This window comes from Chlorocebus sabaeus, chromosome 8, assembly GCF_047675955.1.
Source record: "Chlorocebus sabaeus isolate Y175 chromosome 8, mChlSab1.0.hap1, whole genome shotgun sequence".
Classification (NCBI taxonomy): domain Eukaryota; kingdom Metazoa; phylum Chordata; class Mammalia; order Primates; family Cercopithecidae; genus Chlorocebus; species Chlorocebus sabaeus.
This window is the reverse complement of record NC_132911.1, coordinates 94,609,538-94,630,449: the sequence shown is the minus strand read 5'-3', so window position 1 is coordinate 94,630,449 and position 20,912 is coordinate 94,609,538. Positions and strand designations below refer to the sequence as shown.

At 36.4% G+C, this 20,912-nt stretch overlaps 1 protein-coding gene across 1 annotated transcript in view; it reads right to left on the bottom strand.

Moving 5' to 3' along the window:
• Window positions 1-20,912, bottom strand: part of NECAB1 (N-terminal EF-hand calcium binding protein 1) — a 179,335-nt gene that overhangs the window by 144,895 nt on the left and 13,528 nt on the right. Inside the window, exon 3 of the mRNA XM_008001050.3 lies at window positions 1,981-2,089. Within this exon, the coding sequence (XP_007999241.2) occupies window positions 1,981-2,089 (109 nt within the window). The remainder of the gene's footprint in view (window positions 1-1,980; window positions 2,090-20,912) is intronic.

Sequence of the window (20,912 nt, the reverse complement as noted above, 5' to 3'; positions counted from 1 at the left end):
GTTTCATTAATATGAATAAATATTAATATAAATTAAATGTAACATATTAAAAATCTTCATAACACCCAATTCTGGAACTATTATGGCTCTCAATAAATGTTCCAAACCCAAATGTTGTTTAAACTTCAATACTCATTGTAAGGAGGAAGAAATAATCAGCATACATAACAAAGCATTAGCATCTCAATGTCCAACACCTAAGCCACAAAGGGAGCCTCTGCTCTTTTATTCTTTAAAGTATGATATCCCAGTAAAGTACAACATGACTTACTTTCTTTCACGAATAAACATTCTTCCCCAGTAGCAATTTGTTTTTTTTTTCTTTCTTTCTATGTCTGGCTTATTTTACTTAACATACTGATCTAGTAGCAATTTAAGGGGTCAACTATTCCCCCTGTACGCCTGTCCTTCAGTAGATCCGCAGTGACCTATAAAGATGTTGCAGCCTGGCTCAAATTCTTTAATAGCTTTTCCCTGGCCTTCAGGATAAAGTTGAAGCACTTTTGCAACCACAGAATGCAAATTCCATCTTTTCTGGTCCTTTCTTTCCTCTCCAGATTCATTTTTCATTCTCAGCCTTCCAGCTGATACTTTAGTAGTAAGAAACTACCTGTTGCTGCTCATCACCTTCTTCTTCCAGGCCTTTTCTCCTGCTTCTCCCTCTGATTAGAATATTCTTCTCTCCACCCCTTTCTTTACCTAAGGAATTTCTAATCTCCCATAATGACTCAGCTCCTGTAAATGTTCCCTGAGCTTACCAAATTGGGCTAAAATTTCCTCCCTTTTGGGACTTATGGTCCAAAAGTGTCCTGCACATAGCTCAATTACAGCATTTATGAATTATATTGATATGATCAGCTAATTGGTCTATTTCTCCATAAAACCATAAGCTGGTTCCATGTTGTGCCACCAATACCTACTATGGACTCAATATGCAAGAGTTATTGTTGAGTATAGTTACCCGTGAATACTGTTTCTGTCAACAAAATACTTAAGCCATTGGATGAAGAATTTGAAACCCCAATGAAGTCAAGAAATTTGTAAATTGGTTGTTTAAAAAATATTCAACTCTTTGAGTGAAGTGAATTTAATCTTTTAATTTTTCTTAATAGTTAGCCTCAAAAAAATGTCTGTTTATAGATGTAGCCCAAGGGCATTTTCTTGGCATCTTGACTCACTGCCTGGAGTCATCTCAACATTTTGCCTAAGGCAAGACAGTGATTTTTCAAGCAATGGACACACTGATAGGTCTCAAGACATGGCTGAAACGGTGGTTTTTCATATAAGCATTTTGTAATTGTGACTGTCACAAACAATCTGATTTGGTTCAATTGCCTAAAACAAGCAGCATATTTCTATTGCTCTATACCCTAAAGACTTCATTATTTTATATTTTTAAGCATAGTGAGAATATAAATAGAAACTTCAGAAATGTTATGCCAATACAAAAGAGAGATCTATATAGGCAAAATAAGTAAAAGAATGGATCACTGTATACACTGGCTCTCCAGAGATAATTGTGTCCTCAGGTAACAGTGATTTGGAATTCAGCACACCTGAATTGTCCAGATAACTGCTACAATTCTTCCATTTCATTGTGTTAATGTAAGAATGGCCTAAGAAAAATTTTTAAACAAAGCAAATTGAGATTAAGCCTAAATAACAAGGCAAAATTCTACTCTTTAAATTAATGGCAGAACTATATTTATTTACAATGCATACTTTTCTTTTACATTTTGCAAAGTGGAAACAATCTAAAAACACTTTAGGGGAGCTTTCTACAAAAGATCATTATTTTCTGCTTCAAAGTCAATTTTTCAGAGCATTTTAATTACTAAAGAGGTATATCAGAATTAAGCATAGGCAAACATTGCAAAATATACCCTCTACATTGTTCCTCCCTTTCTTCTTCCTGGATATGAATGCATTTACACTCTCTCTGCCTCATTTATGGAATCCAATGATAAAAAAATTTCTTACTTAGTATTATGTGTATCAATGGTATGGAAGAGCTCGTGTAATTCTTCTCCACTGAGAACACCATCTGCGAAATATGCTTTGAATTCTTCAAAGGATAATTTTCCATCATCTGAAATGGCAAGAACGAAGAGACAAATTTATTTTAATATTGTACATTGTTCTATCTTTTGCTTAATAAAACTTCGTCCAAACGCTTGTGCATGTACACATATGTATTCAAAAAGAAAGAACAGCTGAAGGTGTTAAAAAGAAAAATAATTTAACATATCTTTGTATGACATAGAACACAGACGTGTACAATCTAATAAAATATAAGTCTACATGGTTCTAGGTATTTTTTTGGTTCATTTATTCACATGACAAACATTTAACATTTAATGAACTATTTAACAGACCATACAAGAAAGGTATCCACATAACCAAATAAAGAGCTCAACGGCCGGGCGCGGTGGCTCAAGCCTGTAATCCCAGCACTTTGGGAGGCCGAGACGGGCGGATCACGAGGTCAAGAGATCGAGACCATCCTGGCTAACACGGTGAAACCCCGTCTCTACTAAAAAATACAAAAACTAGCCGGGCGAGGTGGCGGGCGCCTGTAGTCCCAGCTACTCGGGAGGCTGAGGCAGGAGAATGGCGGGAACCCGGGAGGCGGAGCTTGCAGTGAGCTGAGATCCGGCCACTGCACTCCAGCCTGCGCGACAGAGCGAGACTCCGTCTCAAAAAAAAAAAAAAAAAAAAAAAAAAAAAAAAAAAAAAAAAAAGAGCTCAACACAGAGTCAATTATTTCGATGTTTTACCTTTGTGGTACCAAACACATATAGGACCTAGCAGATTGTAGGATAAATATGATGTGTTTAATAAATGTGTATCAGAGTAGTTGTTATGTCCATTCCTATGCCCTTTAAATCAGTGAGTACCTTTAAAGCCAAAGACATTTTACTTACTGTAGGGCACAAAGGTGAAACCCAGTCAGAGAGATAACATATAATAAAAGAGATCATAAAAAAGATAACATATACAGACATTATAAGTATTTTATACAGTAGAATACGGTTAATGCAATGAGACAGAGGTATTTTAACTGTATGGGAGTCTGGGTAACAAAAGATTCTTTTCACTTGGGGGCCTGGGGGGTTTTAGTAGCATTCGTCCTGACTTTGGACAACAGGTAAAATCTAGATCAACAGAGATGGAAGAAACACATTACTAACAGGCAAAAGATTTGTACAAAACACAGCAGCAGCAAACCTAGAGAAACGAATGGACGAGAAAAGAGAGGCAAGTATCCTTCTCTCCGTGCAGGGAGCTAATTTTTCAGTTATCTCGGATAAGCTGACAAAGAACTGTAAATGATAGTAAGATCCTTTCCATCTATAATGAAAAAACTGAGGTTTAAGGACGATGGAATTTGCCGAGGGTCACAAAACTCCTATAACGTAGTCCTACCAACAACGCTATACTGAACAAAGTGGAATTCGTCTTTGAGGAGAAGAATATTTGATTTAATAGAATTAGCTCCTCTAGATTCATCTAGAACATTTTGTTTCCCCAAAATATGGCCCACACATTGCCTGGAGTACTGCTGAAATGCAGATTCCTAAGCCCCACCAGAAAATTAGAATCTCGCAGAGGGCATGGCGGGGTGGGTAGACAAGAAATTTGAATTTTTACTATACAGGATAAAATAAGCCTAATCATAGAATTACTTATTTTTTTCAGATAAGGACTACAACATTTTTTTAAAAAACTTATTTGCAAAAAATATAAATATAAATACTCCTGGAAGATTTTAAATTGTATTTAATTTTGCTTTTCAACACAAAAGGCACAATAATCTAATTTTTCAGTTAATTTTTGCCAACATCTAACTGGGCAGACACAGCCTTAGAAGTAGAATAAATCCAGATCTGAATCAAGCACAGATCCAGCCAACCCAGCTTTGCCATTCAGGTGACATAACAACCCATTGCAAAATGAAGTTCAATCCCCAGGCTCATCAAATGCCTAAATTTTGTGTTTCTGTTTTTGAATGAGGTAGTTATATGCCTCATATGACTATTTTAAACTTAGCCCCATGTAACCTGATGGATATGCTAGACAAGACATAGTGTGGTCTCTCTACTGTGTATCTCCTTGCTTTGATGAAAAATACATTGCCAGGTTGAAAAACTGGAACAAATCAGACTGAGGTTAAAGAGAGAAAAAGAAAGACCTTTTCATGTACTATTAAAAAAAAAATAAAAGAAAGAAAAAAGAAAAATAGAAATTGACCCACTATTTCCATCTCCAACACTATGATATGTAATGAATGTAATATGTATATATTGATGATGGAATATGTTTTCCTTGGTGAATGGCTAATATTTCTCAGGTGAGTGGAAACAGACTATTACTGCACTCGGGTTGCCTGTGCACCCTGTGGATAGGGTGGGCCCGGTAATACTGCTTTATAATTATAAGTAAGTGATTTCAAATAATAATGTGCATTCTATCAAGTAAAAGCATCGATTAATAAGTGCTCTGATGCTTCTCTGGGGATAAAAGCCTTTTATTTAGAAAAAAAAAACACAACCCTCTTATTAGAAGAAAATACATAAAAACAAAAAGGAAGCATTAGCTTACAGTCTTGGCCTGAAGGGTGGAAAGTATGCTTTGAAAACCTGTTGTGACCACATGCAGTATTCCTGAAAGACTTCACTTTAGGTGGCCACACATTTAAACAAGCAATTGCAAAGAGTTACTTTTGAAGACTTATATACTAGAGCCTTAATGTTAAACAAAAGTATTACATTTTTTTAAAGGAAAGGGAAAAATACTCCCTTGTAGTGTGGTTCTGTATTTATAAAGCAATTATAAAATTTTATTAGAAACATTTTATTCAAACTTCAACTTTCCTGTTGATATTTGCTTTTAAAATGGAACAACAGAGTTAACCTTTGATTTATATGGGTTTGGCTCACAGAATAACCAAATCTTGTAAGGTCTCATTTCCTATGGTACCAAATTTGAACTTTTACCACCAAAGGGCACAGGTTTTTCAATTGGAATTACATGCTTTGTCCAAGTTTATCCTGAAAATAGTTGGCCCACCTCTGCTTTACTTAAAAATTATCCTGGCCTTATATTCCAAATTCCAATAATTTTTTTGAGATGGAGGCAGCAGAGCGCAGTTGCTTAGACCACAGTCTTGGGATAAAAAAATCTTGAGTTTTAAACATGATTTGCCTTTTGCTAGTAGAGCACTTTATCCACTCTTTCATCAAATGTTTATCAAGGTCCTAGTATGTGCCAAAAACTGTGTTTTGTATTAAGAACACAGGTAGACAAGCTTTTATGGATCTTATAATTATGACATAGTAAATGGTACGATATAATAAGGGGGATTCTACGAGACACAGGGCGATGTGAGAGCATTTGGAAAAAAAAAAATTGGTCCAGCTATAAAGGGATAGGGAAGGTTTCCCAGAAGAAGTGGCACTTGTGATGAGACACAAATGAAAAATAGGGGTTAGTGAAGGAAGATCTTTAAAGAGAAAGTACTCCAGGCAGAGAGAATGCAAATGATAAGGCTAGGAGGCAAGAAAGGACTTGGGTTGGAAATTGAAAAGAAAAATCAGTATACCCAGCCAAAGGGTATATATTTGGAGGATAGAAGGAGTCAGATATGAAGAGGAAATATCATGAGAAAGAAACCATCAAAATTATGATAAAGAGTTTTTAATTTACCCCAAGAGTGCTCAGGAGCCACAGTCATATTTTAGAAACCTTACTGTGGTTGCAGTAAGTAGAATGGAGTGGAGGGGAATGCTATGAGAAGACTTGTTGACAGGGCGTTGCAGAAGTCCAAGCAAAAATCAAAGGTGGCAGAGACAGAATCACCACACATTGGTGATAGGTAGAGGTTATGCATGAGAGACAGCAAGTAAGTCAAGGATGAGACTTGCTTTCCAAACTGAGCAACAGATGGATGGTATCATCATTCATTGCTAAAGAGAACACTGAGCAAAAGCATAGAGTGAACTAAAGAGTGTTCTTCTGGATATGTTGAGATTAGGGGTACTTGTGGAGTAAGTAGAGGCATTTAGTGCACAGTAGTAGAATCACAGGGGTCTAGAAAAGTCAAATGGGGGATGGGGGCTTGAGGCGTATGTTTGGGAGTTACCAATATCAAGTAATTGAGGTCTTAGAAGTGAGTGAGTTCTCCCAAGGAGAATGCCTACAACGAGGAAGAAAAGGGCCCAGAAAGAACTTTGGAAGTGCCAACTCACTCTTTTAAGTTTCAGATTTCGTAAATGCCTGGCTATTGAGAGGATTAAGAGAGAGGCTGTATAGAAAACACTTAACACAGCACCTAGCACATAGTAAGAGTTCAACAATGGTAGATATGGATTTACTAGTTCACTCTTGCTAAGTGAAGATCATTTAGGTGTTTTTAATTTCCATTTTCTACTCTTCCTTGAAAAATATTTATTGAGTACACATAGAAAATGGGTATTTGAGGTGCGTTTAATGACGGAAATTTTATTTTTATTTTTTTAAGTAATCAGGTTTGTAAATCTTAAAATTAGTGCTTCCTTTTTAAAAAAAAAAAAAAAGACTATTTAAACATTAATTTAATGTCTCCTTCAAGCTGCATCCACAAACATGACAACAACTAGAGCTCTGATCTGAGTATTGCCCCTCCCCCCAGCAATTTTAAGCCTATTTTTGTGAGCATTTAAAATGATTATGCTCTCAAAACACTGTTTTTTCACTTATGTATTACTTTAGCATTTTTGAGCACTTTAAATATTGTAGTTTATCAAAATGAAAACATCAAAACATTATCATGTTCAATAATAATAATGGAATCCTTAGAACAAAATGAACTCATAGAAATTACTGAATTTAATTACTCCTATTCTGACCTTTTCATGTCATATATTTGTTTTAAAACAACTTACTAACAATATATAAATGAAAATAAAATACCTCTTCTGATTTTAGCTCCAACATTAAACCTTAGATGTCATAATTCATATTTGATGTCATATATTAAATCTCATATATTAGATGTCATAATTAAAACAACAAAAAGCTGAAAAAACCTGAAATTTAATGACTTTTCTTCAACTCATTGGACAACTGAAGTCAGGGTAAACTGCTATCCCAAATCTGGAAAGACAGGTAAAAGCAGAGAATCACAGCTAAGATCTGCTTATTTGGAACAGAAGCTACTGTAGCCATAAACTGAGAGGGACCCTTTAATGGTGGTTTTGATGAATTGCTGGAGGCTGATTGTGGACGAGCAGGAGAGGAGAAACTGCCGGGGGTACAGCTGTTGCTGAACCTCCATCCTTTGGTGGGTTTTATCTCCAGAAACTTCACTAGTTTCTCACAGTGAGGAGGTAAGAAAGATTCCTTTGTGGCTCTGGCAGGAGGAGGGGAAGAGTTATCAACAAATATACCCCAAATGTTCTCCATAAAAAAGGTCTACCTTCCAGGTCAAAGACTTTACCAGAGCCCTGTCCCACCTGAGAAGACAGGCATTTTTCTTACTGTCGTTTATACTAACCTTTATTCCTCAACTTATAGCGTGGAGAGCTAAGAAACACCTGCAAAGGTGTCCGCCCAGGCACACAGGCCCACAAAGAAACTCAGATTTAATCATAAGTTTAGAGATCAAGTCTGCTTCCCCACTCCTTACCACCACAGACGGACTCCTGTATGATAATGGTGAATGGTGAATGAAAGAGCCACCAGACTTAGTCCTTTTGAGGGGGAGTACTTAGGGAAACTCAGTCAACAGAAAAACCAAAAAGACACAAAAGGAATTTGAAGCTTCTGGCGCTATCACTAGAGCAAACATTAAACACAACCCAACCTGGTGAGATTGACATAAATCCTCATACTAGAGCCTTATTTATCTCAGTTCCCATTACCTGATACATCATGCCAGGCTTTCACACACACAAAAAATTCACAAATCATGCTAAAATGCAAGGAAAAGCACAGTCTGAAGAGACAAAACAAGCATTAGAACCAGATTCAGATATGACACAAATCATAGAATAATGAAACAAGAAATTTAAAATAACTATGATTAATATGGCTCTACTGGAAAAAGTACACAATATGGAAGGAAAGATGGGTAATGTAAACAGACAGATAAAAATTCTAACAAAGAATGAAAAAACACTGGAAATGTATAAAAACTGTTATAGAAATGAAGAATGCCTCTGTTGGGCTTATCAGTGGACTTGACACAACTGAAGAAAGAATCAAAAAACTTGAGGATAGGTCAATAGAAATGTCAGTATTTCTCCTCCCCTGCGGCAATTTTAATCTAGTTTTTGTGAGCATTTAACATTATTATCCTTTTAAAACACTGACTTTCTGAAACAGCAATGCATAGCAAAAAGAGAATGTAAAAAAATCCAAGAACTCTGGGAAATTTCAAAGAGTGTTACATGTAATTGGAATACCAGAAGAAGAAGGAGAGTACAGGGCAAAAGAAATATTTTAAGTAATAACGGCCAAGACAAAACTCATGACAGAAACCAAACCACTGATCCAGGAAGCTCAGAGAGTATCAAAGAGGATAAATCTCCCTTTGCCCAAAACCAAACTCATACCTGAGTATATCAGATTCAAACTGCAAGATACCAAAGACAAAGAGGAAATGTAGACAGAAGGAGAAGAAAACAAGCATCTCCACTATAGAGGGCTAAGGAGAAGAATTACAGTTACAGTGGACTTCTTGTCAGAAACAATGCAAGCAGTAAGAATATGTAGTGAAATATTTAAAGCATTAAAAGAAAACATCACAATCTAGAATTCTGCATCTGGTGAAATTACTCTTCAAAGGTAATGATGAAATAAAGACCTTCTCAGACAAATAAAACTGAACAAATTAATTGTCAGCAGAACTGCTCTGCAAGAAATGTTAAAAGAAGAAAGATCCAAAATCAACATCTGAGTTTCAACTTTAGGACATTAAAGAGAGAAGAATAATTTAATTCAAAATAAGCAGGAGAAAATAAATAATAAAAATTAGGGTAGAAATCAATGAAATTAAAACCAGGAAAACAATAGAGAAAATAAATAGAACTAAAATATGATTGAAAATATTGATAGAATTGATAAACCTCTAATCAACCTAAGCAAGAAAAATGAGAGAAAATACACATTATCAATATCAAAAATGAAGGAAGAGTTAATCATTGTTCCCACAAACATTTAAAATTAAAAATTAGGAGAAAATCTAAGTGACCGTGATTTGAATGATGAGCTTTCAGATATAACACCATAAAAGAAAAATTAATAAATTGGACTTCATTGAAATGAAAAACTTTTGCTCTGTGAGGAGGGGAAACTGTTAAGACAATGAAAGACAAGCCACAGCCTGGGAGAAAATATTTGCAAAACACATATCTGAGTAAGGACTTGTATCCATATTATACAAAGAATTCTTAAACTCAACAGTAAGAAAACAAAAGCCAACTAAAAATCAGCAAAAGATCTAAACAGACTCTATACCAAAGAAGATATACAGATGACAAACAAGCATTTGAGAAGATGTTCCATATTGTCATTAGGGAATTGAAAAATTAAACAGTAATGAAATACAGAACCTGAAAAAACTGAAAATACCAATTTTTGGCTGGAAAGTGGAGCAATGGTAACATTCATTACTGGTAGAAAAGCAAAATAATACAGCCACTTTGGAAGACATTTTGGTACATTCTTATCTAGCAATCATATTCCGAGGTGTTTATCCAACATTTGAAAACTTTTTCCACTTAAAAACTTGCCTGTGAATGTATATCACAGCTTTATTCATAATCGCCAAAAATGGGAAAGAGATTATTTTGTTCATGTCTCTACTGAAGTAACCCAACTGAAGTAGAAGCATGGATAAAATAATTTGATACATCCACACAATGAAATACTATACAGTGATAAAAAATTATGCTATGAAGTCATGGAAAAACTTGGATGAATCTTAAATCCATATTGCTAACTGAAAGAAGCTAGTCTGAAAATGTTACATACTATATGATTCCAATTTTATGATCTTTTGGAAAGGGCAAAAAGATCAGTGGTTGTCAGGAGTTTGGGGAGGTTGGAGGGAGGGTTGAATAGGACAAGCACAAAGGACTTTTGAAGGTGGGTAAACTATTTTGTATGACATGCTATGATAGATATATAACATGCATTTGCCAAAACCTATAGAACTTTACTGTGCAAAGAATGAACTTTAATGCATGCAAAATCTTAAAAAATAATTTAAGAGTTCAGGGAATCCCAGAATAGAATGCAGAATGTGACAAAACAATTTAACTCTATTAGGAATGTACAAAACAATCTCACTGGAGGGTTTGAGGGAAAGTGGTGCTAACCTAAGTAACTCTGGAAAATAGTGAAGTCTATAAGCTAAAGGCAAAAGAAAATGTATATAGGACTGTGCTGTAGTTGATGAAGTTGTTTTCCATAGGGTATGAGTTAAACATTCTGATACTAGTACACATGTAGACTGGGATTAAACAATTATGTAAATAGGTGGCTGAGGCTAGGAGCCAGTTTTCTCACTACTGGAGTAAGAGGATATAGACAAGCAAAGAGAGAAATCTAGAATGATCCATGTGGTAATGGATTCGAGTCTGAGACATTAATATAAACTCATGTTTAGCTCAGTATAGGTACTCATAGGTATATACAGAAATATTTATAGATATGTGCATACACATGGGTTAGTATACACATATGTATTTCCTTGCTTCTTAGCTGAGAGGGCTTAGAAGCAATTAAGACACATCAGTAATAATGAGCACAATTATCCAGACCTTGGTTTCTAATAACATTTTCTGATAAAAAAGACCTGAGTTCCTCAGAGAAATAATTTTTTCCAGACTGGAGTAGAGATTATCAAAGATGAGCCTGAAGCATCTGTTAATACCAGAATGTAAAAACTCCCCCACCTATAATTATGAGGGTATGTTAAAGGAACACAGGAGTCAACTAAAGGAGCTCCCAATGGCCAAAGTGGGAAAATTTGAACAACAAAACAAATTGAGTAATATTGGATTATAATCCAAAGTATACAATAAATATCCATGTGTCCATAATGTTGTGAATAAATGTTAAATAAATAAATAAGAGAATAGACAAATCTCCCACGCAAAAGGATTCTAAATAATTAATGCAGATACTCAGATATCAAAGAGGTAGAGCATAACTCCCCTCTCCTTGGGTGTGGGCTAGGTATAGTGACTTTCCTCCAGAGAAAAGTATGAAAAGAGTTGAAAGAGTAAACTTTCCAGTGGAGAAAGCTGACAAACGCTACCTCAGCCAGGTGATCAATGTCATCATCAGCATCCTAAATCATACTGATCATATATATCCTTGATATGATATAATGGCATTTTACCTTTGTGGTCTTTCTCTCTCAAACACATATTTCCAGTCTAATTAAGAGAAAAACATCAGACAAATCCCAAACGAAGTACGTGCTACAAAATAGCAGACCTAGTACTCTCTGAAACTTGTCAAGATTATCAAAGAAAGTCTGAGAAACTGTTTCAACCAAGAGGAGCTTAAGGAGACATAATGACTGAATGCAGTTTCAGTATCTTTGATGTGATCCTGGAACAGAAAAAGAATATTAGACAAAAACTAAGAAAAATCTGAATAAAGTGTGGATTTTAGTTGACAAATAATTTATCAACATTGATTTATCAATTACAACAAATGTACCACACTAATTAATTATAGAGTGGTTAATAACAAGGGAAACTTGGTTTTGGGTTATATGGGAACTCTGTACACGAGCTTCACAATTTTTCTGTAAATCTAAAATAAAAACTGTTTTGCAAAATTAGTTTGGGATGCCAAGGCAGAAGAATCACTTGAGGCAAGGAGTTTAAGACCAGCCTGGGCAACACAGCGAGACCCTGTCTCTACAAAAAAAAATTTTAATTAGCTGGGTGTGCTGGTGTGCACCTATAGTGCTAGTTACTCACTAGGCTGACAGGGAGGATCACTTGAACCTAGGAATTCAAGGTTACAGTGGGCTATGATTACATCACTTGCACTCCAGCCTGGGTGACAGAGTGAGACCTTGTCTCTAAAATAATAATAATAATGTAATATGATAATTATGTAGCATTAAAATACTTTAACATATTAAAATATATTAAAAGCTGACTGTGTTATCAACATGGCAAAATTAGTTATACTTATTCATATTAGATCTTGAAAGATAACATATATATAACTCAGTAATCGACTCAACAGATTCAGTTTCTTAACTCTAGACATTCTACCCTGGCTCCATGTATTTTACAGATTATTTGGAGAAATGAAATTCGTTTAATGTGTCACCACTCATAAAAGTAAGTATATTTTGACCTGTTATCTTGCGAGGCACTTTTAGTCTAAATTTTATTGACTATAGTCATCACAATAATTTCTTAACGTAGTTTCACCTTTTTATTTGTCTTTTCAGGAGGGGAAGGAAACTGAAATATGACAAGGTCAAATGATTCAGATGAGGTCCCAAAAAGCATGTCTCCCAAGACACATTCCTGGAAGCAGGTCATTAAAGCTGCTCTCGGTTTAAAATCAACCAAATGCACAGATATCAGGTAGAAAAATGAATAATTCAGTCAAATGCTTGGTTCTTTACTGACTTGACATCAAATATTTAGATACTTCTTGGGGAAAGCTCATTTGTTACTTCAAAATATTTTTGTCACTTGGAATTGTGCTGGGAAAATGGAAAAAAAAAAACTCTCTTCATTCTGAGAGAATGAATGTCTATTAGTTTTCGTGGCTAGAAAGAATGCTCCTAATTTAGTGAAAGAAATCCGTTTAATGTCATTTCCATGGAGAATTAACAATAACATTTTATGTGAGCCTAGGAGAAAAGCAACAAAAAAAATACTTCTGTTTACTCAGGCTTTCGTAGAATGACAGATGAAACATTTGTCCGAGGAATATTTAGTTTGTAGCGGATGTAGATTCAAAATTAGCAATGTGAAGAATACTCCATTTGTAGACAAATTTCACTGGTAAATGAAAACTAAATATTTTAACACAGGCATTAGAGGTAGAAAGAGGAGTACAATACATAATCAAATTGCTTGTATTTTCCCTCCTCTATACCTGCATTCTCACTGGATAATCACTGCTTTTTCAGCTAGTTTACCCTCAAAAAGAGGAACATCTGTTAATTTTGCCTGGTCAACATCTATTCTCTCTTCTTTTTGTAGAAACACTGATTTTTGCTTGAGAGATCATCTGCTCTCTCTCCCACTCTATTTGAGGTGCAGCTTTATGCACCCACCCTCTCTGGGGGTGTGTGTATAATCTAAGCCTAGAAAACCACTTCATCCAATCCCTCAGTTATCGCTTCAAGGATGGGCATGTGACTAGTTGATAAATCAGAGAAAATCTTGAGATTTTTGCTAAAATTAATGTAAAGGAGAAATTCTCTCTTTATTCTGACCTGTTGAACTGGTGGGATGGGTTCTAGGTACTATCTCGCCACCCCTGGTAAGAAAGCCTACCTGAAAGGAAGACCAGCCAGACACAAACCAAAATTGAGATGTAGAGATAAGAAAGGAGATAGATAGAGAGAGTAATTTCTGAACACCTACAAAAAGCTGTACTCAAAGCTTTACCATTTGGGGTTTTTTTCAATTATAGAGCCAACTATTTCCCAATTTTACCTTAACTAATCTGAATTAGGTTTTTGTCACTTAAACTGAATTCGTCCTAATGGATAATCATCTTTATTTTTTGCTGGCTATCTGAATTCTTACTCATCTTTGGAGATGTATTTGAGGACAATGAGTCCATAAGCCTTCCTAGGCCATCCTATCCCAGAAACCTCTTCCTCCTCAGAACTCTAATGCATTAGGGTGTTTTCTCACTCATTTGGCTTAGTGATGCCTCTTGCATTGTAAACGCATTGAAAATTATTGATGCTTCACGTGTTGTGGCTTATCTCTATAGCAGAGTTGTGCTGTTGACGTTGATGTCGAAAATTAATCAATTTTCACCAGGCGCAGTGGCTCACGCCTGTAATCCCAGCACTTTGGGAGGCCAAGACAGGTGGATCACGAGGGCAGGAGATCAAGACCATCCTGGCTAACAGGATGAAACCCCATCTGTACCAAAAATACAAAAAATTAGCCTGACGTGCTGACACGTGCCTGAAGTCCCAGCTACCTGGGAGGCTGAGGCAGGAGAATCTCTTGAACCCTGGAGGTGGAGGTTGTGGTGAGCCGAGATTGCACCACTGCACTCCAGCCTGGGCAACAGAGCAAAACTCTGTTTCAAAAAATGAAAAAAGAGAAAAACATTCAATTTTCTCTGTGTACATGACTCATCTATCAAGAAGATGCTAAGCTCCCAGAGGACAATGTTGTCCCCAACCACCATGCCCTTACCCCACCTCAAATCCCTAAGAGTTTAGAGTTTATTGCCTAAGTTTTCTCAAATCCATGTGCAAAAATCAAAGATGAGTTCCATTGATTACACAAGTATATAATTTGTCCTAGTAACATAAAATCTTGTAAGGGCTCAGTTTTTTATAGTCTGCCTTCCTTAGTTCACAAGTAAAGAAATCATATCTTTAGGACCTATAAAAAATTAGTGAAGGCAAAGGGGAACTGACATGTTTTGATTACTCACAATATTTTAAACAACATCCTTGGGACTTTACGTATATTTACTTGGCTTTTTCTTCCCAGTAGCCCTGCAAATTCTTATTATTCCTATTTTCAAAAAATGAGGAAATGAACTCAGAGAGGTTAATGAATTAGTCTAAGATCACATCCTAGTAAATGTATACTAAAGTATATGTATTCTTTTGTCTTTGTATTCCCAACATCTAGCACAGTCTCTGGCATTTAAAGGGCACTACAAAGTATTAAGCAAATAAAGGAATGAGTGAATGAACAAATAGCAGATTAAAGTTCCAACTCTCCATCATACCATGCCACCTTAAAACAGGAACATAGCCAAAATAATTTCAAATATTTTTGTCATTTTTTAAAATTACACTGAATCATTTAGGATTCTCCATGTGGAAATATTGGTATTTCTAGATTTCAACAGCACAATTCTGCTACAGAGATGAGCCATAGCAAATGGAGCAACCTACTTAAGTGCTAAGACTTTTGGGTTAGAAGAAAATCTGGATACAAATCCTGTTTACTCACTCCATGCCATTGGATGAGTTGCCTATGTCTCAGATTACTCATAAATAAAATTGGGACAATGACAGTATCTTCCTTGCAATATTGTTATAAGGATTAAATAAAATTATGCCTAACACAGCATAATATTTTAATAAGATTATTTACTGTTATTACTGTAATATTTTCTTGTAAAGTCTAAACCAATATTCTCATGGCCATAAAAAGTTGGTAACATACAGGCTATTACATTTTTTAGGTATTTTTAACAACTTAGGTATGATTTTGAATATTAAGAAAGACACAGAAATATTACTTATTACTAGATGAACAGATATTCACAGGAGAACTCTCATAACTAAAAGTGACCAATATTACAACAAAATCAAGCTTTTCACATGTAGGACACTTTCATAACCATAAAGAAGTTAATAGCCTCATCATCCATCTAGTTACTCAAGTCAGAAACTGGAAATCTGAAACACACACAATCTTGCATATGTACACGTCAGTAAATACCTTCATCTCTCTTACTTAACACTTCCAAATAATTACCAAGTCTGCTAATTATATATCCAAAAGTATCAAATGCGTTTTCTTATCTCTATCACCTTTGCCACTGATTTTCTGAAGTCTTCAATAGCTCTAATATGGAAATTTTTGCTGTATGCCAAGTGCCAGATTAAGGAGGCTTTAACGAGGGTTGAAGATTTGGAAATAGCAAGAAGTGACTAGGTTTTGAAGATGTTTTGATAGTGAAGCCAACAGGGCCTGCTAATAGATTGGATGTGGAATTACTAGAGAAAGAGAAGAGTTATGGAAGTCTCTGAAACCTTCAGATGGAGCAAGGGTTGCTTGGTGGTTCCTGTCCTGAGATGGAGACACATCTAGAGGGGCAAATCAGGTGTCTAGGCACAAAGCACCAACTCCAAAACACACGAGAATTTCAACTAGGATTATTGGTTTGCAAACAATAAGAAAAGCTGAATGACTAGAGCAAAGGCAGAACAAACACTAGTGCAACTCTGGGGTCTTAGAAAGGTGGTCACGGACAGACCTCTGGGCACTGCCATGTGAAAAATTCAGCACCAGGATATTGTGATTCACCGTCTAGCCAAATAAGAACAAGAATTAGGATGAAAAGGCCGGGCGCAGTGGCTCACGCCTGTAATCCGAGCACTTTGGGAGGCTGAGGTGGGCAGATCGTGAGGTTAGGAGTTTAAGACCAGCCTGACCAGCATGGTGAAACCCCGTCTCTACTAAAAATACAAAAAATTAGCCGGGCGTGGTGACACACACCTGTAGTCCCAGCTACTCGGGAGCCCGAGGCAGGAGAATTGCTTGAACCCAGCAGGTGGAGGTTACAGTGAGCCGAGGTCGTGCCACTGCACTCCAGCCTGGGCGACAGAGTGAGACTCCATCTCTAAATAAATAAATAAATAAATTTTAAAAAAACAATTAGGATGAAAAAATGGAAATAGATTAACACTTATTAAGAACTTCCTAAGGGCCAGGCGCCTTTCCAAGAATTTCTGTGTATGATCTATTTAATTTTCCAACAAGTCTGTAAGAGAGGCATTGCCTTTATTTCCATTTCACAGGTGGGGAAATTAAGTTACCCAAATTGCACAGTAAGTGGAATGGGGATTTGAGTCCAGGTAATCTGACTGCAAAATCATATATAAACTTAACTATTATGCTACATATCTCTGGGATCTAGATGGAGCAGAGTAGACGTTTAAATTGCAGGAACAGAAAGGAAAGGAAGGTTGGGATGACTACCACAGATCCCCATTACAGAAAGCACTTAAGGTAGAAGCCACATTTTGGGATAAGTCTATGCTGTGTGACCTCCAGGATCTGGTATTGGAGCAGGACCTGATTTTTGAGCCGCTGACAGCCCATGGGAACCATTCTGTGGGCTCAGGAAACTGAATCTAAATTTTCTGTTTGTTTCTTCTGTGGCAGCTTATAAACCCAGCTATGTAAAGATAAGAATTTTCCGTTTTCTGCTTTTAGCAGAAAAGTAACACATTTATGGGTGTGAAAGTGCTTTGCATTTTAGAAAAAAAAAAAAAAGTCATACTATGAAAATAGAAAATTTTTTTTTCCTTTATTTTATTAAAAATATCATTGCAGTCAGAACTTGCACACCTGGGTTTCTCCCACGTATTTTGCAGTGGTGGAGGAGCCATTTCTTTCAAGAAGGTCATTGTGAGGGCATTTTTTTTTTTTTTTTTTTTTTAATGAATCACTTCTAATAGACTTTGCTTTAACTTTTGAACTGGTAGATGTGTAGTTGAGGCATCTGCATATACCTGAGAGTTAACATATGAGTACAGAGCTATGTGAGAACTCCACTAATTTATAAGCTACCTGATTCTCAGTTTCATCATTTTCCCAAAAATGTTTGCAAAAACTATGAGGAATTATGAAATACAAACCAGCCTTATGCCAATATTCCTCATTTCTAGGGCCCAGCCCTTAATCTTTCCATTTTATTTGGGGCTAGGAGCCCTGATTAGAAGATAAGAGGGTCTGGAGAGCCCAGAGCAGGGTGGTGATGCTTGACTGAGTGGCTCACATCAAAGGACAGCCTTATTCCCAAGTGCAAAAGACAGAATCACAGAGCTCTGCGGGACTCTGACGTGTTGCTAGGTGATGACCCAGCCTTTATTGGAAATACTCATACATACCGAACCTTTGTTCCAGCTTCTACTCAAGGTCATATTTTTACATGTTAACAGAATAAACCAAATCTTAGGTGACCAGTTTGGAAAGACTCTTACCAATTCTTACAATTCTTATAATCAATTCCAAATGAATTGATCATAGTCCAACGACGTCTTTAAAGTATCTCTAAATACACAAACACGACATCAAATATTCTTAGGCTAGGATTTTCATTGCCAATATTATTTTCTGGAGGTGTATTAGTCATTCATTCATAATTCAGACTACCAAGGAAGCATCAAATGCATTAAATCAATTAAACTACCACATATTAGAGCACCAGAACATCATATTCAAGATGTATACAGATTCAGGCTCTAACTATATTTCTATATTTGTAGTCTGAAATACATACATAGGTGCATATACAACAAAGTGAAAAAAAAAATCACCAAATATGAAGTGAGATGGACCTGGGTTCACTCATCTGGTGCTACTGTTAACATACAATGTAAACTGGAGGAAGTTATCTAACATCTCTGAGCTTCATTTGCTTCACTTAAAAAAATAGGGAACATAATAAAAATAGCAAAAAATACTGAGCAATTATCACTATGTGTGAGATCAGGATAAGTGTTTCAGAGGCATAATCTCATTTAATTCTCAAAGCAATTTTATGAGAAGTAATATTATCCTTCCTTTGCAGATGCAGACACTGAGGCACAGGGAAGTTGAGCAACTTGCTCAAGGTCATAAAGCTAGAAGGAGGCGCAGCCAAGCATGGGCTTGTTTGACCTCAAAGCCTACATTCTCGCCACTGCTCTAAACTGCTTATTCTGTTGGCTTGTCATAATGATTGAAGACAATGTACATAAATCACAGAGGGTAAGACTCAGCTCGTAATATGTCCTCCATACATTTTAGCGAACACTATTAATAAACAACAGATAAATCAGTGCTTGGTTTGATTAAATTATATATGATTGTATTTCTTTTTTTTTTTTTTTTTTTTTTTTTTTTTTTTTTTTTTTGAGACGGAGTCTCGCTCTGTCTCCCGGGCTGGAGTGCAGTGGCCGGATCTCAGCTCACTGCAAGCTCCGCCTCCTGGGTTTACGCCATTCTCCTGCCTCAGCCTCCCGAGTAGCTGGGACTACAGGCGCCCGCCACCTCGCCCGGCTAGTTTTTTGTATTTCTTTTAGTACAGACGGGGTTTCACGGTGTTAGCCAGGATGGTCTCGATCTCCTGACCTCGTGATCCACCCGTCTCAGCCTCCCAAAGTGCTGGGATTACAGGCTTGAGCCACCGCCCCCGGCATATGATTGTATTTCTTCAGTGAAATTGTTGGTTATGCATTTCTTACAAATAATTCACAAATAGTTATGAATGTCTGTGTTGCAGCAGGCATTTTGCTCACCACGGTGGACCTGGAGGTATGTGAAACAGGCACTATCTCTGCCCTCAAATTTAACATGTGCAGGTTGCTGGATTGGACTACAGGCCTGAGGAGAACTATAACAATCTCCTAGAGGGAACGGTGATTAAACATGGATCAATTGTGCCACCCATATAGCCTTCCTACTTACTGATCACGAATGATAGCAGATCTTAGCAAGTATAAATCAACAAGAGGAATTCAATGGTGCTATTCACTACTATGAAGCTTTTCATTTTGCCTCTTACTAAGATTTCAAAGATATCCTTGCCCCCACACACAAAAACAAATACTGTGCAATCTCACTTATATGTGGAATCTGAAAAAGTTGAACTCGTAGAAGCAGAGAGTACAATAGTGGGTGCCATGGGCTGGGGGTGGAGGAAATGGGAGATGATCGTCAAGGGTACAAACTTTCAGTTATAAGATGAACAAGTTCTGGGGCTCTAATGTACACGATGGGTGGTGATGAACATTTTCATTAATTTGATTATTGTAAGCATTATGCAATGTATACATTTATCTAATCATCATATTATATACCTTGAATATATTTGACCTTTATTTCTTAATTAAATGTTTTAAAATAAAATATATTTAAATTTGAAAAATATTTTTTCAAATTGTATAAATACCCATGTATCATTTCCATTTTCATTCAATCCGTAAATAAGCTTTCTCAGAAGTTTTACATTTCTAAAAACTTGAATTTGGGGCTCTTTGGCTCAAAGCACTAGCATCTCTCCTAAGCAATCCTATTCTGAGGCCTATCTTTATGTTTAGGATCCTAGCCTATGATTTTATAAAAACAACCGACCAAAAAAATCCCTCCAAGATGCCATTATTATAGCTAATTGCTAATGTGTATCCCTCCCGCCCCGCCCAATTTATCCAGCAGCTTCTCTTTTTTGTCAGATGTCAGATAGATCCCAAATGCTAAATCTGTCCTCTGGGCAGGCGAACAATTATACTGCCTATTGCCTCTTCTTCCTTTCGTTATTCTGTCATCAATTATGCTGTCCACAAGGGATTGTATCACAGGAGGGTCTGTTAGCAAGAGCTCAAATACATGTAGCAGCTGTCTATTTGCAAATACAGAATGCCATGAACACATGGTACAGAAGGATGCTTACTTTTATATGCTTGTATCTTCTCATTTCATTAGGTTATCCATTATCCTTTTCCCTTTCAAATGCTCCATATATAGTAAATAGCTTTATTTTTCTTTTCTACTAAACTCCACTGCAATAGAAATAACTAAAATGTTAAAAAGTATCTCAGATAGCCAAATCATCACAGCACAAAAAACAGCTCAAGCTTTCAGTAGCAGTAGAGATAATATTAATCATAATAGCAGCAGAATGAGCAAGTGTTTAGTTGTTACTACATTCCAGGCACTTCCCTGGCAACTTTACGGGTAGTTCCTCATTTATTATTCATAATTACCACATGACATGGTAGATGTCATTATCTATGCTCTTTATAAGGTTCCTAGGTAGCATACTTGTGGTTTAAACCCAAATCTGCCTGACTCTGCCTCCCTCCAACTTTACACTGAGAATGAGGGAGAAGAGAAAGGTGGGATGAAAGGCAGGGGGAAAAGTGGACAGAGAGAAGAGAGAGAAATAATGGAGCAGAACAT